Here is a 24,079-nt window from a genome sequence, read left to right as displayed (position 1 = left end):
CATAGCACAAGAGCCACTATTTATATAGCTGGGAGAGTAAAAGACCAAATTCAGATGTAACAAGAAACCAGAGTTAAATTGGGCAGAGGTTGGAACTCCATTACGTCCGAACTCATGAAACCATGGTTTCAAGCCAAAAGTGACCTGCAATTTGCCTTGGCAAACTCCAATTTGAATCTTCAGCCAGCACAAAGGTTCGCCGTCAAGACCTCCAGTTTGGCCACTGAAGCGTTATGTCTGAACCTAGATGCCGCCCTGACCATTTTTTCATTCTTTTTTTGAAACTGCAGTCAAATGGCAGCAGACCTACCCAGGATCAGGCCTGCTGCATGCCTTTGGTGCGTCTCACTGGCTGCCTCTCGAAGTTGCCAGCCCTGCCCTTCCTGTCACTTACCTAGCAATGCAGTCGGCTGGCAACAGGGCTACTGCACACCCCTTCGCAAGCTTGTCAGCCTCTCAAGTGGCCAAGTCACACAGGAGCAATCCCCCTTCCCACTCTGTCCCTTGCTCCTCATTCCCGGCAAGGAGGAGGGGACAGGAATGGGGTGACAGGGTCGACATTAAAGTGCTTCACTACCTGAGAATAAAGTGACAACGATGTATGCCCACGAGCACAAACACTCCAGGTGGCAACATAAGCAGGGCATGCCATCACAGCACTGGGATGGGAACATATGACTGGCGGGGTGTGTGTGTACCTGTGACTGAGTTTAAAAGACAGCCCCCAACCAGAGATTCTTGAGCAGCCAATTTCTATTTTTTCACAAAATGTTTGGGGAAGGGGGGTCCAGGATGTTTGCACTCCCTAGGCTTACCCATAAGCAAGGTTGGGCAGCAGGATCAGCATTGCTCCAATAAAAGGAGCGATTCCTCATACACAATGAAGATGGCTGCTGACCTGGGGTGGACCGTGCTCACTCGAGAGAGTGCCAGGCCATGGGGACGCTCCTCACAGCTCATGAGATGAACTGTCTGTAGGGACAGGGGTGTCTGCCACAATTGCTAATATTGTGTGATGACAAAAAGACCCCTTCTCTCATGGATAGCTCTCTCACAAGAGGGTCAGGCCATGGGGGCTTTCTGTCGAAGTAGGTTGCTCTATGGAGGAAAGCCACGGGGACGGGTACCCGAGTGACTGCTCTCCCTGTCTTGGTGACTGCTGCCAAGTACTGTCAAAGCAAGACCCCAGCAGCCCGTCAGTCCATGTGGACATATTCAGCTTTGCTTGTTCCCTGAAACAGTGATCCCATTTTCCTGGGGTTGCTGGGAACTGGGGCTCCCCTCTCCTGCAATTCTTCTCAGCAGCAGATCTGCATACAGCACAACACTGGACTAAGCTTGGGGTTTTTGAATGGGAGTAAAGTTCTATCCCCACACTGAGTGTTCCCCCCATCTGCGCATGTGGCCAGACTCTGACATGTAGAACTTCAAAATCTCCTTTGGGTGAATGAAAGGCTTCCCAGGGGAGGAGGGTGTTGCAGTGCAAAATTTCTACCTTTTACCAGAGAGAGTGGGGGCACCCTGCAAGTAGAGCCCCCTTTGTTGGGTTAGCTCAACGTGAGTTTGATGGAAGACCCAGGTTTTACATCCCCATGGTCCTCCGCAGTAGATTGACCCTCTCATGAGAACGATAGCCCACCAGCAGAAAGCTGACAGGGGAGAAGGAATGTGGTTTAGTCCACATGCAATTCTTTGCCATGGTGATCCCTCGTAAGAGCATCCTAGCTCATGGTGGAACAGACCCTCCAGGATCCTTTGTCCTCCCTCATATACATATCCCTCCTCCTCCTCCTCCTCCTCCTCCTCCTCCTCCTCATATTTAGATACCGTTTCAACCAAAGTTTTCAAAGTGGGTTTACACAGAAAAATAAATAATACATAATTAATTAAGATAGTCCCTGTCCCCAAAGGGCTCACAATCTAAAAAGAAACTTAAGGCAGACAACAGCTACAGCCAATGGAGGGATGATGTACTGGGGTTGGATAGGGCCAGTTCCTCTCCCCCTGCTAAATTTAAGAGAACCTCAACTTTAAAAGATGTCTCTTTGCTCAGCTAGCAGGTGGAACTCCTAGGAACCCATCATTTCCCCTTCCCTTTCCTGAGTAACTGAGAAATAGCCCCTCCCCCCACGATTTTTGCTTGTGTGGGACTATTTTGGTGCAGGGCTCTAAGGAGGCCAGTGGTGCCATCGCTGTCAGAAGAAGCGCTGGCATGACATGGCATTTAAAGGGATTTAAATGCTCTTTCCATGCCAAAGATGGGTGGACCATTCCAAACATGCATGATCACGCTCGGTATGCCCCCTTCAAGATTGTGGCCAATTGCAGTTGCTCTGCTGACGTGCTGCCACGTTGCCCACAGTCTGGCCATGGAGCTTGTTGGGATAAGCCTTGGAGGTTGAGCAGCAGGGAGGGGCTCCCTTCTCCTGTAACTGGAGGCTGCTGGGCCACGGTTGTATGAACGACTGCAATGCAATTTTCATTTTAAAATCGAAACTGTGGGTTTGCAAACCTCCGATTTCACATTACGTGTGAATATGGCTACTGTCTCCTATCCAAGTTCAGGAGCTGTGCATGCTCCTATTTTTTTAATTGTGTGAGAGTGAAAAAACAAGTTAGGAGGCAGAGAGCTTTTTCATTTGCTAAGCCTCAGCTAGGTGGGATGAGCACGCCTTTCACAGATTCTGTTTTCAGCTTTAGAATGAGGTAGGAAGAAAACCACCTACTCAGCTGAGGTTTTGTTCATGATCAAGCTCCCTGGCTTCTACCTTGTTTTGCACTCACACACAATCAGAAAATACAAGTGTGTGCAGCCCCGAACTTGGATAGGAGGCTTCTCCCACCCAACTGCTGATCATGTGAACAAGCTGAATGTCTAGTTTTGCATCAACTTTATGCATGGATATATCAAATATAGTTTTTCTGTATATCATTAAAGAATTAAATTTACTCAGTTTACACAAAAGTAGGGTGTGTTATGAAATCCAAGAGTATTTAGTGCTAGAGTTCAGCCCTTGAAGATAATTATTCTTTTCAATTCTGAATGGAAAACACATGAGATGAGACGGATCCATGACTTGACCTCCTGACTTTTTTCCATTTAAAAGCAGCTTGTAGGAGATTTTAGTTTTGATCAGAGCAGCAGTGACCTCATGATGTGCTATCAGTTCCAAATGCATTATGGGAAGTAAAACTGAGCCAGCAACCAGAAGATAAGCTGGCTGCTGCAAGAAAAATTGCCACTTTTGAATGCTGCTGCTCAGAGAGGTGGCCAGTTTTTGCAACATCACCCTCTCTACCTGGCTTAAGGTAAGTCCTCCTATCCCATCTTTAAGCTTAGAAAGAATTTCACAGTTCCCCCCACAACACTGCATAACCCACCCCCGATGCCCCAATTGTCAAATTCTGGAGACAAAATAATAAGGGAGAAGCCCTGATGAAGATACCTATTTCTGTGACGAAAGAAATGTACAGATCACCACTGACACTCTCTCCAACAAAATAATCACTATTCATTCATTTTTGGAAAACAGAAACCCAATGGGAGTATTAATATTTCATTATAGTGGAAGATCTTTATTTCAGCTTTGGAAACTGAAATTTACTGACAGATTATTATAATAGACCCAACAAAGCCTTAACACTGTATATTGAGATTTGCTTCAATATCTTTGCCATGCTACCTAGGATGCTGGAATCTCAGTGGAGGATCAGATGCTGAGCATACATATGTTGGGGAAGGATTTGCAGATATTAATTCTTCATTTAAAAAATAGATATTGTAAAGCCCAAAGAAATGTCATAGGATACAGCTAACAGTAAAGGTAATAAACAATTGTAAAATCTAATTTAACATCCTAATGTAGAAACTATGTGAATGTTCTGTTCTTGTTAGCAAAACATCTGGAAACCTTTCTCCTACTTGTGAATGCCTAGGCACAGAAACTAAATGGACAATGATTCTGCACATAAAACAAGCATGCAAGTCATAAAGATATACCATGGGTCTTTCTATACCTATCAATTTTGCATGCAGTAAATGAGTATTTGGTACATAAATGAATATTTATGTGTACACATAACGTACACCTCATCCTATTGCCAGGGTATTTTTCTCCTGCCCCACTCTGGATTTGAGCACATCTCAACAATGCAAACTGCCAGCTACACAAAACAGAGGGTAGGTATAAATGGAGAGTTTTCACAATGGAGGGAAGTAAGAAGTGGGGTCCCCCAGGGATCTGCACCCAGACCGGTGCTTTTTAATTTATTTTAATGTATTTATTTTAATTTATTCATAAATGAGCTAGAAGTTGGGGTAAGCAGTGAGGTGGCCAAATTTGCAGATGATACCAAACTCTTTCGGGTAGTGAAATCCAAAACAGATTGTGAGGAATGCCAAAAGGATCTCTCCAAACTGGTTGAGTGGGCAACAAAAGGGCAATTGTGGCTCGATGCTGGCAAGTGTAAAATGATGCACATTGGGAAGAAAAACCCCAACTTCATCTATACGCTGATGGGATCTGAGCTGTTGGTGACTGACCAGGAGAGGGAGAGGGATCCCGGGGTCGTGGTGGACAGCTCATCGAAAGTGTCGACTCAATGTGGGGCAGCTGTGAAAAAGGCCAATCCCACCCTAGGGATCATTAGGAAGGGGATTCAAAATAAACTGACTAATATTATAATGCCCTTATACAAAACTATGGTGTGGCCACACCTGGAGTACTGCGTACAATTCTGGTCACCACATCTATAAAAGGACATTGTAGAACTGGAAAAGGTGCAGAAGAGGGCAATCAAAATGATCAGGGGCCTAGAGCACCTTTCTTATGAGGCAAGACTACAACACCTGGGGCTTTTTAGTTTAGAAAAAAGACGACTGCGGGGAGACATGATAGAGGCCTATAAAATCATACATGGTGTGAAGAAAGTGGATAGAGATAAATTCTTCTCCCTCTCCCATAATACTAGAATCAGGGCTCATCCCATGAAATTGATTGCCGGGAAATCTAGGACCAACAAATGAAAGTACTTTTTCACACAACACATAATCAACTTGTGGAATTCTCTGCCACAAGATATGGTGACAGCCAACAACCTGGATGGCTTTAAGAAGGGTTTGGATAACTTCATGGAGGAGAGGTCTACACCATGCATGATTTTATAGACCTCTATCATGTCTCCCCTCATTCGTCTTTTTTCTAAACAGAAAAGCCCCAGGTGTTGTAGCCTTGCCTCACCAGATGTGGTGACCAGAACTGTACAGAATTGCCAGGTGTGGCTGCACCATAGTTTTGTATAAGGGCATTATAATATTAGCCATTTTATTTTGAATCCCAATGGGTGCAAGGCAACTACCACCCAGAATTCAAAGGAACTGGGCAAAGGGATGATTTTAAAATGATTTTTGAAGTTACACGTCTTTAAGCTTTTCCCCTTAGGGAATAATGGAGATTTCAGCATCCTGAAATCCCCATTATAACTCCCTGGGGGCGTGTGTGGCACCAGGGTTGCCCAGATCAGGTTGTGGTGGGTGGTAGTACTCAATGGGTGCAAGGAAGCTACCACCCAGATTTCAAAGGAATTGGCCAAAGGAGTGATTTTCAAAGAATTTTTGAAGTTGGCATGTCTTTGGGGCAGATTCGGGGCAGAAAATAGGTTTTGAGGGCAGAAGAGTGGGTCAGATGGTAGTGCCCTAATGGGTGTCTGCTACTACCCAGATTTCAAAGAAATCAGTGAAAGGGGTGATTTTTTAAAGAATTTATGAAGTTTGTGTGTCTTTAAGCTCCCCCCCCGGAATAATGGGGATTTCAGCAGCCCCATAACACCACTTGGGGGCACCAGGGTGGCCCAGAGTGAGTGGTGGTGTGGTGTGTATAAAGTGCCAACCACCGCCAAACCCACAAGCCCATGGGGCACTGGGTTTTGTTATTTCTGAGGTGTTCTTCCGAGAGCAGATTCTCTGGTAGGAAATATATTTATTTGTTTATTTATTTGAAACACTTGATATACCGCCCACTCCGAAGACTCTGGGTGGTGTACAAAAACATGCAAAATAAAACAGCATTAAAATTACATTCTAAATAAAACTAAAGTAACTAACGGGGGGGGGGATTAGGTAAACTATAGGGTAAAAGCCTGGCGAAAAAGAAAAGTCTTCAATAGAGACTTAAAAATCGACAAGGAAATGAGAGGCATATGAACTACTATTTCTTTCTCTCCCCCTCCCTCCTGATCCTCACTGCCTCTCATTTTTGTTTGTTCTGCAAGCAGCTGGGCTATGCCAGTTGCTGTTTCAGCCTTCAATCCTGCTATTGCAAGCAATGCTCAAATTACCTGCTTATTGTGCTGGGCTCTTTTAAATAAAACTTATTTTTCATTTTGGAGAGCTCTGATTTCCTGATTTTGTTATTCTTCTGGGTACTCTGTAGTAATATTTTACTGTTCAGACTCGCAGTTATTTATCCTTGCTGGTTTGTTCAATTCTACTAGATGGATAGCTTCTTGCTTCCCTCCCTTGTCAGAGTGGGCTGTAGTAAGGAAAGGGTTCTCCTAGCACTCAAGTAATTTTCTTGCTGTAAAAGTAATTCCCCTAGGATTGAGTTGAGGGTGCTCTGTTTAAGTAGCAGAATGAACCAATATAAAATGCCTTCTAGATTTCTCCAGCCTAACTGCCTAAGACAACTTATCTACTTTAAAAAGGGAAATTATCACTATTGTTGTCGTAAACAATCTAAACAGTGTGTCTCTTAATCTCATGAGAGGCATTAACCTGAAGTAATTCTCTTCTGTGTAGACTAATTTATTGTTATTTTTACTGAAGAATTATTATAACAGTTCTGCACGTCAAGATAAATCTTTAAATCCCAGAACTTTGAAACAGGGCTGCAGGGTCTCATGGGTTTAATTTCTATATTAATCAACAAAAACTTCACTTTAGTAATCATTGTGGATCAATTTTAATATGTGAGAGCTGCAAGCGAAGAACACACTTGTTTAATTTTTTGAGGCTTCTTTAGTTCTGATGTGTTACTAAAATAGGAAATGAAAAAAGCTGAAGATTGCCTTTCCTTCTAACAATACCTGATAGCTTTAAATTTACTAAATTTGTCATTAATCTTACACTACCTTCAGTGTCTCAAAAGGAAATCTATTGAGGATTTTGCAAATAAATAAGGCTGAGTTGCAGGTTCTCATTTTAAAAACCTTTAGCTAGAAATCTTAGAGGGGAGAATTTGCACTGTTGCAGCAAGATGGTAGGGATGTGCAAACCAGTTCGTTATCAAACTGGTTCACACTCAAACCTGGTCTGAGCTCGAACTGAACCTCTTGGGCTGGTTTTGGCCTGGTTTGAAGGCAGTGAGGGACGTGAAAAAAGTCTAAAATATTTTAGTATGCTACTTACTGCTACTGGTGGCTGTGGTGGCCTTGGGGTGCCGTGGTAACCTCCCCTTCCCCCAGCAGACTCCCCCGAGTCACCTGGGCAGGGGCGTAGCTATAATTGAGCAAAAGGGTGCAAAGAACATGGGCCCCCAGCTCCTGGGGGCCCTCCAGCTCCATCCCTCCCCTTTTCCTTCATTATCTGCCTCACTCTGGGGGGGGCACCAAAGAGGACGATGAACATGGGCCCCCTCTCCCCTAGCTATGCCCCTGCATCCTGGGGCCAGTTTGGCCTATTTTGGGGCCATTTCAGCCCTCTGCGTATGTTGGGCAGCTATTTGGGGGGCCATTTTGCATGCACACAGACCATTAAATAATTTTAACTCTTTATTTTAGACTATTTTTACACCCCCTCCCACCCTTAAACTGGCTCAGATTTGAGCCGAGCTAGGCCCTCCATTTGAAGGGGGCAAAACCAAACATACCTCCTCCAGTTTGAATCCCGTTCTGATTCAAATTGAACCAGGCAAACTGTTTTTGTGCCTACAAGATGGTACTCTCCTTGTGGACACAGGCCACCATTTTTATGTCCCAGAATGCTCTTTAGAATTATGCTATTTCATCATGCAGCATCTTTTCAAAGAACATTCTAGGGGAGAAAAATGGGGTTGCCCAGAGGAGGTTCAGTGGCAAAAGTTGACTCATTCCCCTAAGCTATCTCCCTGAAAATCACTAAAATGAACTCCCAGTTTTGCAGTCTGCACTATTAAGCACTTTTATTTTAATTTAATTGAAAAACTGTTAAAACACAAGAAAGATTCTGAATTCAAACAAATATGGGAGCTCCTGGTGTACTCAAGTCACTAATCATCAGAGTTATGCAAAAGAAGTCAAAGTTCACCACATTCAAGAAAGTTCCCTGAGCAATTTAGGCAAGGATGCTTTATGTGCCCTTGTAAACCCTGCTTTCCGCTCACGTGACTGTGTGCAGAGCTGGGGTGGGATTAGATACAACATGGCTGTCACTGGTCACATGGGCTGGGGGAGGCCAGACAACAAGGACTCTGTCTAAACTTTAGTTCAGTCAGATCAGGAAGCTTTCACGAGTTGAGTCAAACAAACTCAAGGATTACAGAGCTTATTTGCTTCCAGAGTCCTTAAACCAGTCTTTGGCGATTTGGCACAGCTCTGTTTGAGCTATGATTAGTGCCTGGGATTTATATGAAAAATATGAAATTTTGATGAGACAGTTGAAATCACACCAAAAATGAGGTACCTTGTGATAATAAGGGAAGTGAAAAATAAAATGACTATTTTTACTTTGTTCTAGTTCTACTTATTTTATCTACTGATATTTCACAAGAAACTAAACAATGCATTTGTAATCATAAATATTTTCCAGTATATAGCTACACTTTATGAATCACAATATGTGCACAAGAACAAATTCATGTTTTACCCTATAAGCTGATCCTTGCTTTGTTCCACAAGGGTAGGAGGAACATTTGAGACAATGACTTGCATATCCAATTGGTTGACCACAGACACCTGGAAATAGAGAAGCAAAATTTACTTGAACCTGCAGAACATAAATTATCTCAGAATAAGAATGACTTATTGTGAGATTCACCATCTCCACAGAAGTGGGAAAGCTCAGCGTGCAAAAAACAGCTGGAACGCGGATAAAGTAATGTTTAGAATAGCTCTGAGTTTCTTTCATAAAATATATCCAATTTTAAAGTGCTGATTTCCTCTGTCATTGTTTTGAGGTAATTCTGTTACTTCACATATCCACAATGTTCCATACCCTCTGCAAATAACTATACACTTCTTTTTCTCATTGGAAAAAGCCCATAGAAGAGAAAAAGAGTTGCCGAAGTATGGAGCCTTCACCACTTACCTGATCTCAACAAGCTTCTCTGCCAGGAAGGGTTCCAATCTGGGTGGGGTTTGCTTGCTAATGCAGAGGGCGGGGAGTTGGTGCTTGTTAGCTTTGGTATCAAGGTAGGGCAGGGTGCTGCTTGCTATTATCCCTTGTACTTTATAGCTTTAGTGTCAAGGTACTGGATACTTGCTAGCTCTAGTGGCCAAGCTTAGGGGGTCTGCTTGCTGACTTTGATGCTAGAATGGCTTGCCTTTAATTTCTATATAAACCATGTTGTACTTTGTTGTGCAGTCCAGAGAGGTTTGATTGTACAAGTGGAATAGGATAAAACTTATCCAAATATAGGATATGGCAGGAGGGGCAAAAGGTCCCAGGTTTAATCCGTAGGATCTCCAGGTGGGATTGCACAAGACCCTCCCCGCACCTGACTGAAACCCTAGAAAGTCACTGTCAGTCAGTTTTGACAATACCAAGCTTGACAGGCCAATGGTCTGACTTTGCTATAGGAAGCTGATAAGGCAGCTTCCTATAGCAAAAATAGGATTTCATTTTTCTTATAGCCATTTTTTTTAGAAATCCCACAAAAGAAACAACAGTTATAATTTAATGGTGCTGGTTAAGGGTTAAGTACGTCTGAATGACACCTTTTGTTTTAAACATTATGGGGGAAGTTATTTTAAAAGCAACCATTATTTTATAATTACACAGGGACATTCCTTTGCATTTTTCATTTCAGTCAGTCAGTCATTTTATACCTTTTCTTGTTTATATCCTTTGCCTGGTGCACTCAGTCTATTAGGCTATAATTGTGTGTCCGCTTACATGTAAATAAATTCTCTGAATTACTTATGTGAACCTAACTGAGTAGAGGATTGTAGCCACACAAAATATATTGTCGATAATATTGTCTGTTTTGAGACAAAAGCAGTAATTGTCTTCACTCTGGCTCTATTTTTTAGAGCAGCACAGGCAACCTGGAAAATCTCAGCTCATATTTGCTCCTGTACATGTGAAACAAAGCAAACACAGTAAGAGTTTGTTCACATGTACACTGAAAAAGCCATCAAGCTGGGTTTTCAACTTTCCAAAGTGATATAACATCAGTGGCAAAGATTGTCATTGGGGGAGGAAAACAGCTTGAGTTGACTTTGAAATGTACATGGGAGTGAGACAGCAAGCTGAGGCTCTTCCTGTCTTTGTCCATCACACAGAGCCTTGCTCTTCTATGCTGGTTTGCCTGGGAAGGGGAGCAATTGAATTGCTTAATGCAGAAATCAAGGGAGAAAGCCATCTCTTCAGGAGTTCACAAATTAGCCAGGTAAGGTAAAATTGAGTTGCAAGATACCACAGAAATATAGTCAAATTCTTCCTAGACCCCAAAGGAAATAAATCAAGTGCCCTACAAGGCCTGCGCAAGCTGAATTTATAGAGGTCCACAAATTTGAGCTTGTTCAGTAGCCATGTCATTATTTGTGACTGCCACTAACCCTTACTTTCCCCTGTGGCAGATACAGAAGGCTTGGAATAGGCTCTTGGGGAGCTCCTTTTCAGGGCCTGCTGAACTTTGGAGCAGGCGGAGACAGGAGTTTTGTGCTGCTTCGGCTTGATTATATAACTTGTGAATTTTCATTTCATTTACTATTAATACCCTACTTTTCTTTCAAACGGAAAGCCTAAAGCAGGAAACAGCAACAATAAACACCAAAACAATGGAAATTTGTGGGACTTAAGTTAGTTGTGACTAACCTGTCTCATTTATTTCAGTGAAACTTAGTCATGATTCACTCAGACTGGATCTCTCCCAATCAATCCAATAGTAATCCAAAAATAAGAAACAGTGTTAACAGAAATATAGGGGAGATTCACACGATTGCCCTGGGCGGGCCGGGAGGGAGGGAGCAGGGGGAAGGCCGCTTTCATCTTACCTTCTTCCCAGACAACCAAGCAAGTCCACTTTAGTATGCCTCCTGCATGCCCACATGCATGCTCCGTGCAGCTCTGTGAAGCATGCAGGGCGGAGTGATCAGGGGCTGAAACTTCTTCCAGCATCCAGGCATCCCTCAATGCAACGTGTGGCACATGTGTTGCATTGGGGATTCCCCCCTCAGACAGAAGCTCTATGCACCCATCTCTGTGGTTCCCTGAGCTGCATGCAGTTAGCCAGGTCAAGGGTGCAAGAGCACCCTTAACCTCGGCTAAAAGCTGGTTTCATTAAGGGAGTTAGGCGGGCGCTTCTCATGACCAGCCTAACCCTGCCTGAGGCAGCCTCATTGTGTTATACTGTCTGATGATGTATAGAAAAATAATTAAATAAGCATGCCAAATTCATAACATATTTCAATATACCAAGTTCTTCCTAATCATAGCATTTAAGTAATGTAATATGAACATTTGACTAGCTAATCCTGAACATTTAACTAACTAATTCACTATTAATTCATTTCAATAAGCATACACAACAATGAAATCATTACATTCAGAAGAGTGACATAAAAATACGTTGATACTAAAATAGATTAAGTCAGCAAGACCTTCAAAGTATCAGCACTAAAGTGAAAGTGCACAAAAATGAATTATATTACACATCAGCCAAAACAGAGAAACAGCATATAATGTCATAGGGATGAACAAATCTCTCTGTTTTCATTCTGTCCAAGCTTTGTGCCATTTCCTTTGGTCTCTGTTCTACTCAAAATCCTCAAATGTTTTTGGTGTCATTGGGGAAAAAAATCCATATTTGAATCCATATTTTCCCCTGTATTTTTGCATATTTTAACCTAAATTGCTGGTGCAATAATGTTATTGTAGAGATTGCATTTAAATGTACATGCATTTAAACATGTACAACTGATCCATGGAGCCAGGGGTCTCCAGAAACATGAATTTCATCACAAATTTTGGTAAGAGAGGATTTGGTAAGATTACTACTTCAAATTTTCTCTCCTCATCATCCACCAAAATGGTCCATGCCAAGGGAGTTTCCAAACTTTTAACATGCAGTGGCCTTCAACATCTCTCAGACAGTCTAGTTCTCACCCTAGGGCACTCTCATGAAGGTAACCCCAAAAACCGATACCTTCAACTCTATCCCCAAACAAGAGCCAAATGGAATGGTACACTGGCTGTCATTCCAGCTCTGAGGGCACAACCCTCTGGTATCTTCTTCAGTGTTGGCCTACCAAAAGTGACTGTGTAAAGCTGCTTGGTTAATGGAATGACACCCCACCCCGACATACACACAAGCAGCTGGCCATTTTAACCCTACAGCTGACTGTTACTGCTATTGCTGGAGTGGAGAGACATGAACTGGACCTCATGAGTTGCTCCCTAGTGCGCACTCTCTCTCCTGTCCGCCATCCTCCACTCTTGACACTGGCAGCAAGCAAGAGGAATGTGTGTATGTGGGGGAGAGGAAATTGATGTTCAGTTGTCTCCCTCCACCTTCCAGTGGATTGAACCACTGTACATGGCCTGGGGGCTATTTTTCATTTTCTGGGTCATAACTTACTGTATTTCCGGCCTGGCCTACAGAGCTTACATCAGAAGCCTCACCTAATGTGGACAGAACCACAATGAACTGCAAGGATGGCAAATCTTAGCAGCACACAGGAAGTAATTAAAAATCACCTCACAGAACCTCACAATGAGAAACAGTCTCCAAATGTATGTATCCATTCATACTTACAAGGACATCTGATTTGTTGCTCAGTCCTTTTCCATAGTTGTCAGTAGCAATGACCTGAAACTTGAAATAAGACCGCCTCATGTTTTTGAAGAGCATAGCAGTTTTGATAAGCCCTGAATATGGTTCGATCACAAAGCCTTCCTTGCCATCCTTGATTGGGGGAATGATGAGTCTATACTGCATAGCACTGTAATTGCCAGTGTCTTTATCATTAGCCTGAAAGGTTAAAAAAGAAAGGAAGAGATGAGACATCATTGAATGACTAAGATATGTATATTAAGGGTATAAAGGGAAAGTGTGCCGTCAAGTCAGTGTTGACTCCTGACAACCACAGAGCCCTGTGGTTGTCTTTGGTAAAATACAGGAGGGGTTTACCATTGCCATCTCCCAAACAGTATGAGATGATGCCTTTCTGCATATTCCTATATCGCTGCTGCCCAATAGTTCCCATAGTTTGGGAAACATACTGGTGGGGATTTGAACTGGCAACCTCTGACTTGCTAGTCAAGTCATTTCCCCGCTACACCATGAAGGGTATATTAAGGGTATAATACGAAAGAGTCATCTTGAAATCAGTTTAGAAACATGTTGAACTGTATGGGTAACATCAAAAAGTAATGTTTAGTACGTGATAACTTGTATAGAAAATTAGACCTTCAACAATAACATTGTTGAGCAGCAGAAAGTAGAAAACTGCAATCGTAAAAGTATACTGTTTGTTTCAATGTTGGTTAAAATACCCCTTAGAGACATAGCTTAAAATGAGAAAGAAGACATTCTGGATGCATTTAACAACCTTGTACCTCCAAACATGAAGCATGATCTAGCCAAAGTTAGACAATTTTGAAAATAAATTTCAGTGAAGCAATTAAGGACACGCTGAAAGCCCTTTCATTGAATTAGGACCTATTAAAGTGCTTCACTTTGGCTAAGCCATGCCCTTGGCTAACATGGATTCTCCCCACTCCTGTCCTCTTAGAAATATTCTGGTAAACTACTGATGTTTGTTGTTAATAATAACTTATATAAACTTAGATAAACTGTGTCACATATTCATGTCAGCATGTTGTCCACTTAACTAGAAGACAGAATAAATACTTGCTTTTTAAAAATGAGAACTACAACGTGTTCTGGTTTCATCTACTTTGTTAATCTGTTTATTTCAAGTATTCAAAGATCTTTAAACTCAAGTTTAAAATGTCATATGCAACTGTTTCAGGACCAGTAGAGAGAGCCTGTGCTCTATCAATGACATAAAACACGCCCAAGTCCTGTTTTTAACACAAGGGAAGGATGCTTGGGATCCCTGTAATTTGTCCTGAAGGTAAATATTTTTGTCACTTCATTAAGGGAAGATATATGATGCCTCAAGGGCTGTGATATGCCTGTCAGAGAAGAGAAAGAGCTATAGTTAATCTTAATGGCAGTATATCTTTTCTTTTGTTTATCTGCCAAATATAAATATGCAGATGCTTTCACAATTCTGTTATGAATGAATACTGAGAAATATTTATGGCCTTAGTGCCAGAGCCAAACTCAACCTTGTCATAATTAGGTATAACTTCATCTCTTCAGGTGCAGACTTATACCCAGCTGAGGCATGTTTTATTTTAAATGTGTAGCTGTAAAGACATATCATGGTTCCTAAAATTTGAACCACACCTGGGTTCCCTGTTCTCATCTATGAAGGTAAATGCATGGAGTATTCAAGTTATCAGAGGAATGGAAGATTAGTACATATGAATCCAGTACATGTGGACGCAGTAATGTGAATCTAGATTGTAAGAAAAGTGGGCAAGCCTTTACCTGGTTGCATTTACTTAGACCCATCAAAGTTCAAAGTTGAATGTACTGCACACAAAAATGGTCTGTGTTGGCAAAAGTCACAAACCAAATTGCTTTGTGCTAAACTTTCCATGAACTGTGGAGATTCTGAGGACTCCCTCCAAAAGCAACTTACGCTACACACAGATACCCCCCCCACACACACATGCACCTCAATACCCCACACCACCCCCATACCACTCAACAGGCTGCTCCCAAAATTTGATTGAAATTCTGGACAATCCTATTCATGCTATATTCAATGCATGTACAGTACAGTAGTACACTTCCTATCTTTACCTGCATTTGAAGGGCCCTGTACTCAGGTTCACTTTTAAAATGAACACATGTAAAGTCATTCACCCTCAAACAGGTACGTGTATACAGACACCTGTACACACTTACAATGTCAGAATAGGGCAACAGTGTCAGGGATTTCAGTCCAGAAAATTGGGTGATAAACTCATGAAAATGTGGAAGTGCTGACAAATCACCTAATAGTTTTGGATTGCCGCCAAGGTCATTAGGTTAACTAAATTCATTGGCAATTATCTTTTGAAGATATGGCAACTTTAATCAATTGTTGCAAATAATCAAAATGCATCTCTTAACACTGTGTAAACATGCAATCAACCAGTAGCTAACTATTGGGTTGTCAAGAGGGAAAACAGAAGTGGCACTGGTATTGGAGATGGAATGTTTTTCAGTACTACTTTTTCCTACTCATGCATTGAAGAAGAAAAATCCACTAAGTGTTTTAAAGTGAGGACCAATCCATATGTTCAAGCAGCTGTGGGGGCAGTCAATTAATACACAGCCACATCAAACACCTGAAAAGAGTCCAGTGCTGAGGTAATTAACCCAAATTCCATTGGCTCCACCCCTCCCTATTATCTCCTTCACTCCCAAGGGACGCCAAGGAGAGGGGAGAACACAGTCCCTGATTAGGGGTGCTTATGGAAGAGGGAGGGAAATTAATGCTGGACAGGAAAGAGACAGAGTCAAGGAAGTGTGCAACTGTGCAGTTCACTCCCGTAGCCCTGGCTGAGGACTGGCAAGGTTATATCTACAACAGCACAAAGATGGTTTGTAGTGCATTAAAACTGCACAAACAACATGGTCACACAGAGAGGCTATTCACATGCACGTGCAAAACCAGGCTAAGGGAGCCCAGCCCGGTTGTGCATGCACGTGTGAACCCCCGGAGGCTCCACAGTGGCAAGTCCAACTAAACTCACCTAAATAGCCACCCTATAAAATGAGGTTAAGGAAGTGAGCACTCCCTTAACCTCATTTTTTGGATTGCGTGGCAGTCATGGCTGCCTGCAGTTGCATTTGCCACACTGAGGGGAGCCCGAGGAGGGGAGGGGGAATCCCCATGATGCACTGTGCACTCGTGCGGTGCATCCTGGTAGTTCCAGGGACTGGGACAACACATTCCAGCCCCTGACCCTCCCCACTGCCTCAGAGCACGGGTAATCATCTGGGTATGCGGGGAGTGTGGCCAGCAACACCGGCTCAAAATCTGTGGGGAAGATAAGTTTAACCCGCCTTCCCTGCAGACCACCCTCTAGCCCTTCTCACGGATCGTGAGAAGAGGCTCTTAGAGTAATAATGTGGAGCTGCTGATATTTATTATTATTTTTATTATTTATTGTATTTCTATACTGCCTGATAGAGGAATCTCCAGGCAGAGTACAAGTTAAAAAAATAATATAAAAACAATACAAACAGATAAAATTAATAAAACAGGTAAAAATCTCAATGAATAAAAACACATTAAAATTAGATTTCAATTAAAAGCATGGGAAAACAGATACGTCTTCGGGGTCCTCCTACAAACAAACAGAGAAGGAGATGCTCTTATTTTAGTAGGGAGCGCATTCTAAAGCCCCGGGGTAGCCACAGAGAAGGCCTGGTCCAGAGTTTTCACCAAATGAGTCGGTGGTAACTGTAACCGGCTCTCTCAAGGAGATCGTAACAGGCGTCAGGGTCCCTTCGAAAGGAGCATTTCCCTCTTCCTCAGACTGATGTCCTCCTTGCCCAAGACCTTCATTCTTCCTGACAGCAGAGGAGCTACCAGCCCTGGAGTGGGATGCCTCTATCACATCCCGGAAGGTCTCGTCCACATGCCTCTCTGTCTCTCTGAGCTTCTCCAGATCCGCCACCTTGGTCTCAAGAGAACGAATTTGTTCCCTGAGGGCCAGGAGCTTCTTGCACCGAGCACACACCCATGACTTATGCCCATGGGGCAAATAGTCATACATGCGGCACTCTGTGCAATACACTGGGAAGTGCTCCTTCCCCTGCTGACTTTCTGTCTTCATACTCTTTTTGTTGGCTGTTTAAAGTATTTAGAAATAGTTTATTAGAAGTAGTTTATTATCTGTTTATTAGATAGTTTATTATATGGATAGGGCTTGGCGCCAGGGTCCATTGGGGGCAGGCTGGTAGCCCTCGCCTTCCAGGCAAAATGGGGGGGGGAGTACATGGACTCCACTGCCGACTTCTGGGTGCGCAGAATGCTGAAGGGATGTGCACAGGCATCCCCCTCACGCCTAGATCCAAGGGTCCCTCTGGCTCCAACAACCCTGCAACAGCTGCTACCACATTTTAATGATATTTGTTTTTCCAACTTTGAGGTCTGGCTGCTTAAGGCCTCCTGCCTAGTGGTGCGTTGCGAACTGGTTGCCATTTCCAGGTCTGATGTGTCGGCTTGGGCCCTGCAGTACAAGGATGTTCAGTTGGAAAGGGACAGGGTGTGTTGCACCTGCATCCAGCAAAGAACAACCAGAAGGGCAGGGGCGTTACCATCAGGGGCCCAGTATGGGCTGAGGGGTATGACATGGGCCTTTGCCTAGTATGGGCTGTGCAAGCTTACCTGCCCATGTGTGAGGAAGGCTGTGGCCAGCTGTTCCACCACGCGGACACGACGTCCTTGACCCGCTTCCAGTTCCAGGCTCTTGTGAAGGAGGCTTTGAGGACGGTGGGCCTCGACCCGAGAAAATATGACACCCACTCCTTTCGGAGAGGGGCGGTCTCTTTGGCGGCAGCAGTAGGGCTGCCTTAGAGCCCTATCCGGGAGTTCAGGAGGTGGCGGTCATGCGCCTGCCAGCTCTACATACTCCCTCTGCAGCAATAAGAGGGGGCCCGAGGTAACAAATTGTTTTGTCTTGCAGACCATCTGCAACTCCCTTGCCCCTTGCAGGTACTCATCTATGGGCACAGCTATGTGTTTTGGGCCAGTCGGAGAGCTTGGCAGACCAGCATGAGTACCAGTTGGGCCTTGCAGGAGTGGCGGAAGTGGATTGGATGGGGTGTCGAGGAATGCTGTGGAACCTTTCCCTTCTACTTCTAGATGAGTATGCTGCCACACAGGGGACACCACATGTACTGGTCTTTCACCTGGGAGGCAGTGACCTGGGTTTGCTACAGGGCAAGGCCCTGATTCTTGAAGTAATCAAAGATTTACAGGGCATGGCTGCCCGATGGTCGGATATGCTGTTGGTTTAGTCCAACTTGCTTCCAAGGCTGAGTTGCAGGGGTCAGGGGGGACCCCTGTGCTTCAGTAGGGCATGCAAGAAAGTGAATAGGGAGATTGGGATCAGGACACGGAGCATGACCAAATCAGGACCCGGCCCTTCACCCTGGTGTGGTATGGCCCTCACTAGGAGGGGCCACCACACAGGAGGAGTACTCACACTCTGATTAGTTAGGGAACTTGTTGCAAGTTTGTTATTTACTCCAACTAAGCATTTCCTGTCTTCATTGGGGCCTGGGGGTACAATAAGGTATAGCTGGTTATGGAAACAATTACAATACAATGATAAAAACAAGTGGTATTTTACTGGTGTTATAACAAGACAAAAAGAAGAATATAAAGAATATCTAAATGTGAGAACAAATTTACTCACAACCATGTGTAATACAAGGCATTAATGGCAAAGCATTAAAAATACTGGGATAGCAGATGTAGCTTTTAAAACTGGAAGTATACATCAAGCTGTCAGTTCCTGCAGCGAGAAAAGCGATCTTGTTTTAAAAGCTATTATATTTTGCCAGAAACTGTGACTGGAAGCTTCAGAATTTGCCATCTGCTTTAGTGGTGCTAATGTTGAAAAGAAAAGCCCATTCATTTTATGAGCCCCTTTAGTATATTAGAACCAAAATTAAGAATGACCTTACCAGGAAGGCTGGAATGCACAGAGGACTGATAATAGATTTTTTCCTGCTTTAAGTAGCTCGTTTGACTCAAGCTCACTTGCTTAAAAGGACAAAAAAAATGGCGAGCAACTGATTGCTGTCATTGCCAATAAAGTGATAATTTTTCAACAGGCTTCAGGCTCTGAGCCATGTTCTGCTGAGTCCAAAGAAAATATAGGGCCATGAGGTCAGTATACAGTAGTACTTAGAGACCCAATAAAAGTGAAGAAAATTGTATAATGTATTTCTAAAGTGACAGAGATAAACCGTATTACTTCATAACAACACTTTATAGCTTTTTTATTGCAAAACCAGAAACAATTTCTTGAAGCTATATCTTCTTCCAAAATCACATAAGAGGCCAGCTCAGCGTTCAAAATGTAGCACTTTGGACTTTGTCCACCAGTTTTCTCCTCAAAAACAAGCCTTTTTGTGAAGTCCATGCTTAACTCCTACCTTCAACCCCCAATCAAAATGCAGTGCAAATATATGTAACTGCATTTGCTAGTATTCCTTGTTACCATGTCTCTTCTATCACTCCCACTCTTCTGTTCTCCTCCACTATCGAATTTCAAATAGTAAGTACTTCAGGGCGGGGACCTATCTTTTTTGATTAAGTAATATGTACACTGATGGTGCTCAAGAACTAGTAAGCAATGGCTGGCTATTGTTCGGGCAGTGCATCGGATATTCTGATGGCAACGAACCTGTAACAGACTCCAGTGCTGCAGGGGGTAGGTGCTCCTGCATGGCCCTCTCCCCCATGCAATAACTTTTGTTTCCAGCACTAGGGGGCTTTTCACTGATGAGAAGAAGTGAAGGCAATGCTAGGAGGCAGTGAAGGGGATGTTGGAAGGATGCGCAGGGATGCAGAGAAGGAGCAAAAGAGATGCTGAGAGGACACAAAAATATCTGGGAAGTATAGTTCTTCCCATGGGGAAATTATATGTGGATGGTTGAACTATAATACTCCCCTTAGGGGATGGAGCCATAGCTCAGTGGTAGAGCATCTGCATGCTTGCATGCAGAAGGTCCCAGGTTTACTCCTTGGCATCTCCAAGATAGGGCTGGGAGAGACTCTTGCCTGCAACCTTGGAGAAGTGCTGCCAGTCTGTGTAAACAATACTGAGCTAGACGGACCGATGGGCAGCTTCCTATGTTCCTAGTGCAATATCAAATTCCAGGAAAAAACACATTGCTTTAATGCAAAACTTGCTTCCTTTCCACAGAGATTTGTCTGCAGAAGAACTCCCACATATCTCCCACAGAATCCCTGCATTCTTGGGCAGCTTCTAGCTATTTGTTCAGTTCAAATGGTACTGGCCAGGCCTGGTGATGATCCTCACAGTCCTCTCCTGTGAACAGAGACTGAATCTATATTCAATCTAAATAGTAGCATGTGGCAGGAAAAAAATGGTTGTGGTAGACAAGCTATTTTTTAGGAAAGCTTTTTCAACATTATTGGTCTTTTCACTGATAAGTCTCCAAGAGGAACCTCAGAGTTCCCTGCAGACAGACTGAAAACCAGGCTTTAACTGTATAAAAATAGAAGAACATGAAAAACATATTTTGATGTCCTGTTATTGCTTTGTCTATTTGTCAGCAGGCTAAGAAGAAAGGTGAGCAAAGAACTGGACAAAAATTAAGCAATGCCACAGTATTACCAAACGTATGGGAAAATAGTGAGGGAAACATGACAACAATGTTAAACTGAACTGCTCAGTCCTTTAATTAATCCCCCACAAGATAACATGTGTTAATTATTCTTTGTATAACAGATTGCTTATTTTGTAAAGAATGCTGATGAGTTAATAACATGGAGAAAACCAAGAGGTATGAAAACACAATTGATATGCAAAACAGTAAAATAATCTAATGCTAAGTAAATTTCAAGCTTCAAATTCTATAGATTAATAGCTGCTATTATTGCACACTTGTTTTTAATTTACTTATTCATGGCAAAAAATGCATGAAGTAACATTTGGCCTTAGAATGACAGTAACAAGTGAACAGCTGTTCTTTTAGAAATTTCTAAAGAAATAAAATTATAAGAAGGGTTGTCAAGAAAAGATGGATATAGCTCTACCGGTATAGTCCTTATGGAGTTCTACAGTTCTATAGTTATACTATTGGTCAGATACCTCAAATTCAATAGCAAAGAAAGGGGGAAAGAATTCAAATTAAATAAATTACCCAGATTGATGTTCCAACTATTTTAACGCTGCAACTCCCAAAACATTTATTTATCTTGACTTTTCCAAACCTGTGCTGCGGGGGGATGGAGTGTATTGACAATGAAAAAGATGGCCATTTCCACCACTTGTTTAGGTTCCCTGCACCTACTCTGCATGGATAAGATTCCCTTCTCCTTACTGGTGGCTACTCAGCTGGCATATCGTCACACAGGCTGCTACTCCTGTGGCTACTTCACATTACTTTTGATGTGGTGATAATTGCTGAAAACATGGTGGCAATGGTTTCAATCACATGCTGGATTTTTGTTTCAAACAATCTACATGATAGGATGTGGGATTGCATAAAATACTTCCATGGCCAAATAACCTTTCCAAAAGTGAACCTAGTGATGAATAAGGCATCTGGAGCTTGATAGTAGATTTTATAAAGAAACGATTCAGTCATATTTTATTCATTATCATAATGATTTAATTTAAATTATTGTAAAATTGTCGGATTAGAAAGACAGGAATATTAGAATTCCTTTTTAGTTAAAAAAAAATGTATGCTGTTTCCGACAAAAATTCTGCACTAGATCAAAAGAGAACTCCATAATTAACTCAAGATATCACATTGCTTCCAAGGTACTTGTGTGTGACACAGGGCATTGGAGGAAGTACTTAAAAATAGAGTTGCTCTGTTGTAACCGGGATTACTCTAAACCAGTGGTTCCCAACCTGGGGGCCTCCAGATATTACATAAGAACAGCCCTGCTGGATCAGGCTGAAGGCATATCTAGTCCAACATCCTGTTTCACACAGTGGCCCACCAGATGCCTCTAAGAAGCCCGCAGGTAAGAGGTAAAGACATGCCCTCTCTTCTGCTGTTGCTCCAATGCAACTGGTATTTAGCGGCATCTTGCCTCTGAGGTTGGAGGTGGGCTGTAGTCATTAGACTAGTAGCCACTGTCCTCCATGAATTTGTCTAAGCCCCACTTAAAGCTGTCCAAGCTAGTGGCCATCAGAACATCTCGTGGCAGAGAATTCCAGAGATTAATTATATGTTGTGTGAAAATGCCTTTTGTTGACCCTAAATTTCCTGACCTTCAGTTTTATGGGATAACCCCTGGTTCTAGAGTTGTGAGAGAAGGAGAAAATTTTATCTCTGTACACTCTTTCTACTTCTTGCATAATTGTATAAACCTCTACCATAGTTGCCTGTTTTCCAAATTAATGCCTCTGATGCTATAGTTTTACCTCATAAGGAAGGTGCTCCAGGCCCCGATGATCCTTGGTAGCCCTCTTCCACACCTTTTCCAGTTCTACAATGTCCTTCTTAAGATACGGTGACCAGAACTGTATGCAATACTCCAAATGTGGCTGCACCATAGATTTGTATGAGGGCATTATAATATTAGCATTGTTATTTTCAATTCCCTTCCTAATGATCCTTAGCATGGAATTGGCCTTTTTCATAGCTGCCACACACTGGGTTGTCACTTTCAACAAGCTGTCCATCATGACCCCAAGATCTCTCTCCTGGCCAGTCACTGTCAGCTCAGACCCCATCAGTGTATGTGTGAAGTTGGGTTTGTTTGATTTTTTGACCCAATATCCATTACTTTACACTTGCTTACCTTGAACAGCATTTGCCATTTTGTCACCCATTCCCCCAGTTTGGATTGATCCCTTTGGAGCTTCTCACATTCTGTTTTGGATTTTACTACCCTGATTAGTTTAGTTCCATCTGTAAATTAGGCCACTTCACTGGCCTAATTTAGGCCAAGAAGTTGGTAACAGGCCAAGAAGTTGGCCTATTACCCCAACTTCTAGATCATTTATGAATAAATTAAAGAGCACCGGGCCCAATAAAGATTCTTGGGGAAGCCCACTTCTTACTTCTCTCTATTGAGAAAACTGTTCATTTATTCCTACCCTTATCTGTTTCCTGTCCTTATCCAGTTACCAGTCCACAGTTGAACCTGTCCCCTTATCCTATGACTGCTAAGTTTACTCAAGAGCCTTTGATGGGGAATAAATTGTAGCTGGGGGTTGATAGAGTTGTAGTTCAGCAACATCAGGAGGCCCCAGATGTTGCTGAACCGTAACTCTCATCATCCCTAGTCACAATACCATCGTGGCTGGAGATGAAGAGAGTTGCAGTCTAACAAAAGCTGGGGAACCAAGTTGAAGAACCTCTGGCTAAATCCAAAATATTTAATTATGTTTAATAGTGAATATCAAATAATGCTATTTGAATAACAATATATTTCAGTAGTACGATGGTCTATACAGCAGCAAGAGTCTATATATTTAATTCTCTTATGGCCGACTGAGTAGGGAACTGTGTGGGGATGCGGGGGTTTGTCTAGATGCCTGCTGGAACACTTGCGAGGTCCTGCAAGAGTTCCAACAATTGCCTTGGGAGGGAATGGCAGCCAGGAAGGCAGGCCCAGGAGAGAGGAGGAAGAAGCAGAATTGAAAGGGAATCGGCAGAGTCAGGGGAAAGGAGGAAGAAAGTAGGAAACCAGACCTATTGCCTTCAGGGGGAACAGCATCGAAGGCAGGCATCTGCCCTCAAGCCACCAGATGGGAAGTACGGCCACTTTGGGAGCGGCACAGGAGGGAGATAAATAATGGCAGCGGCAGCGAGAAAGCAGAGGAGAATGAGCCAGAAGGCGGGGGGCCGACGAGACTGGGGCAGAAGGGGGCGGGGGGGAGCGGGCAGGTGAGAAATAATGGTGGTCAAGCGGGCGGGTGGAAGATAAATAATGGTGGTAGCGGTGAGAAAGCAGAGGAGACTGGAGAAGGGGGCAGGGAGAAAGGGGAGGGGAGTAGTGGGCGGGGAGAGGTGACAGGGCAGAAGGGGCGGGGGAGAGAGGAGACTGGGGCAGAAGGAGGCGGGGGAGAGGAGATTGGGGCTGAAGG

At 43.1% G+C, this 24,079-nt stretch overlaps 1 protein-coding gene across 1 annotated transcript in view; it reads right to left on the bottom strand.

The window, feature by feature from the left end:
• PCDH15 (protocadherin related 15) overlaps positions 1-24,079 on the bottom strand; it is a 1,296,732-nt gene that overhangs the window by 50,984 nt on the left and 1,221,669 nt on the right. The window contains 2 exon segments of the mRNA XM_053307474.1: positions 8,840-8,928; positions 12,951-13,166. Of these exon segments, the coding sequence (XP_053163449.1) occupies positions 8,840-8,928; positions 12,951-13,166 (305 nt within the window).

This window comes from Hemicordylus capensis, chromosome 3 (assembly GCF_027244095.1).
Source record: "Hemicordylus capensis ecotype Gifberg chromosome 3, rHemCap1.1.pri, whole genome shotgun sequence".
NCBI classification, from domain to species: Eukaryota; Metazoa; Chordata; class Lepidosauria; order Squamata; family Cordylidae; genus Hemicordylus; species Hemicordylus capensis.
Note: the sequence above shows the minus strand (reverse complement) of the source record. Positions and strands in the feature narration are given on the sequence as shown.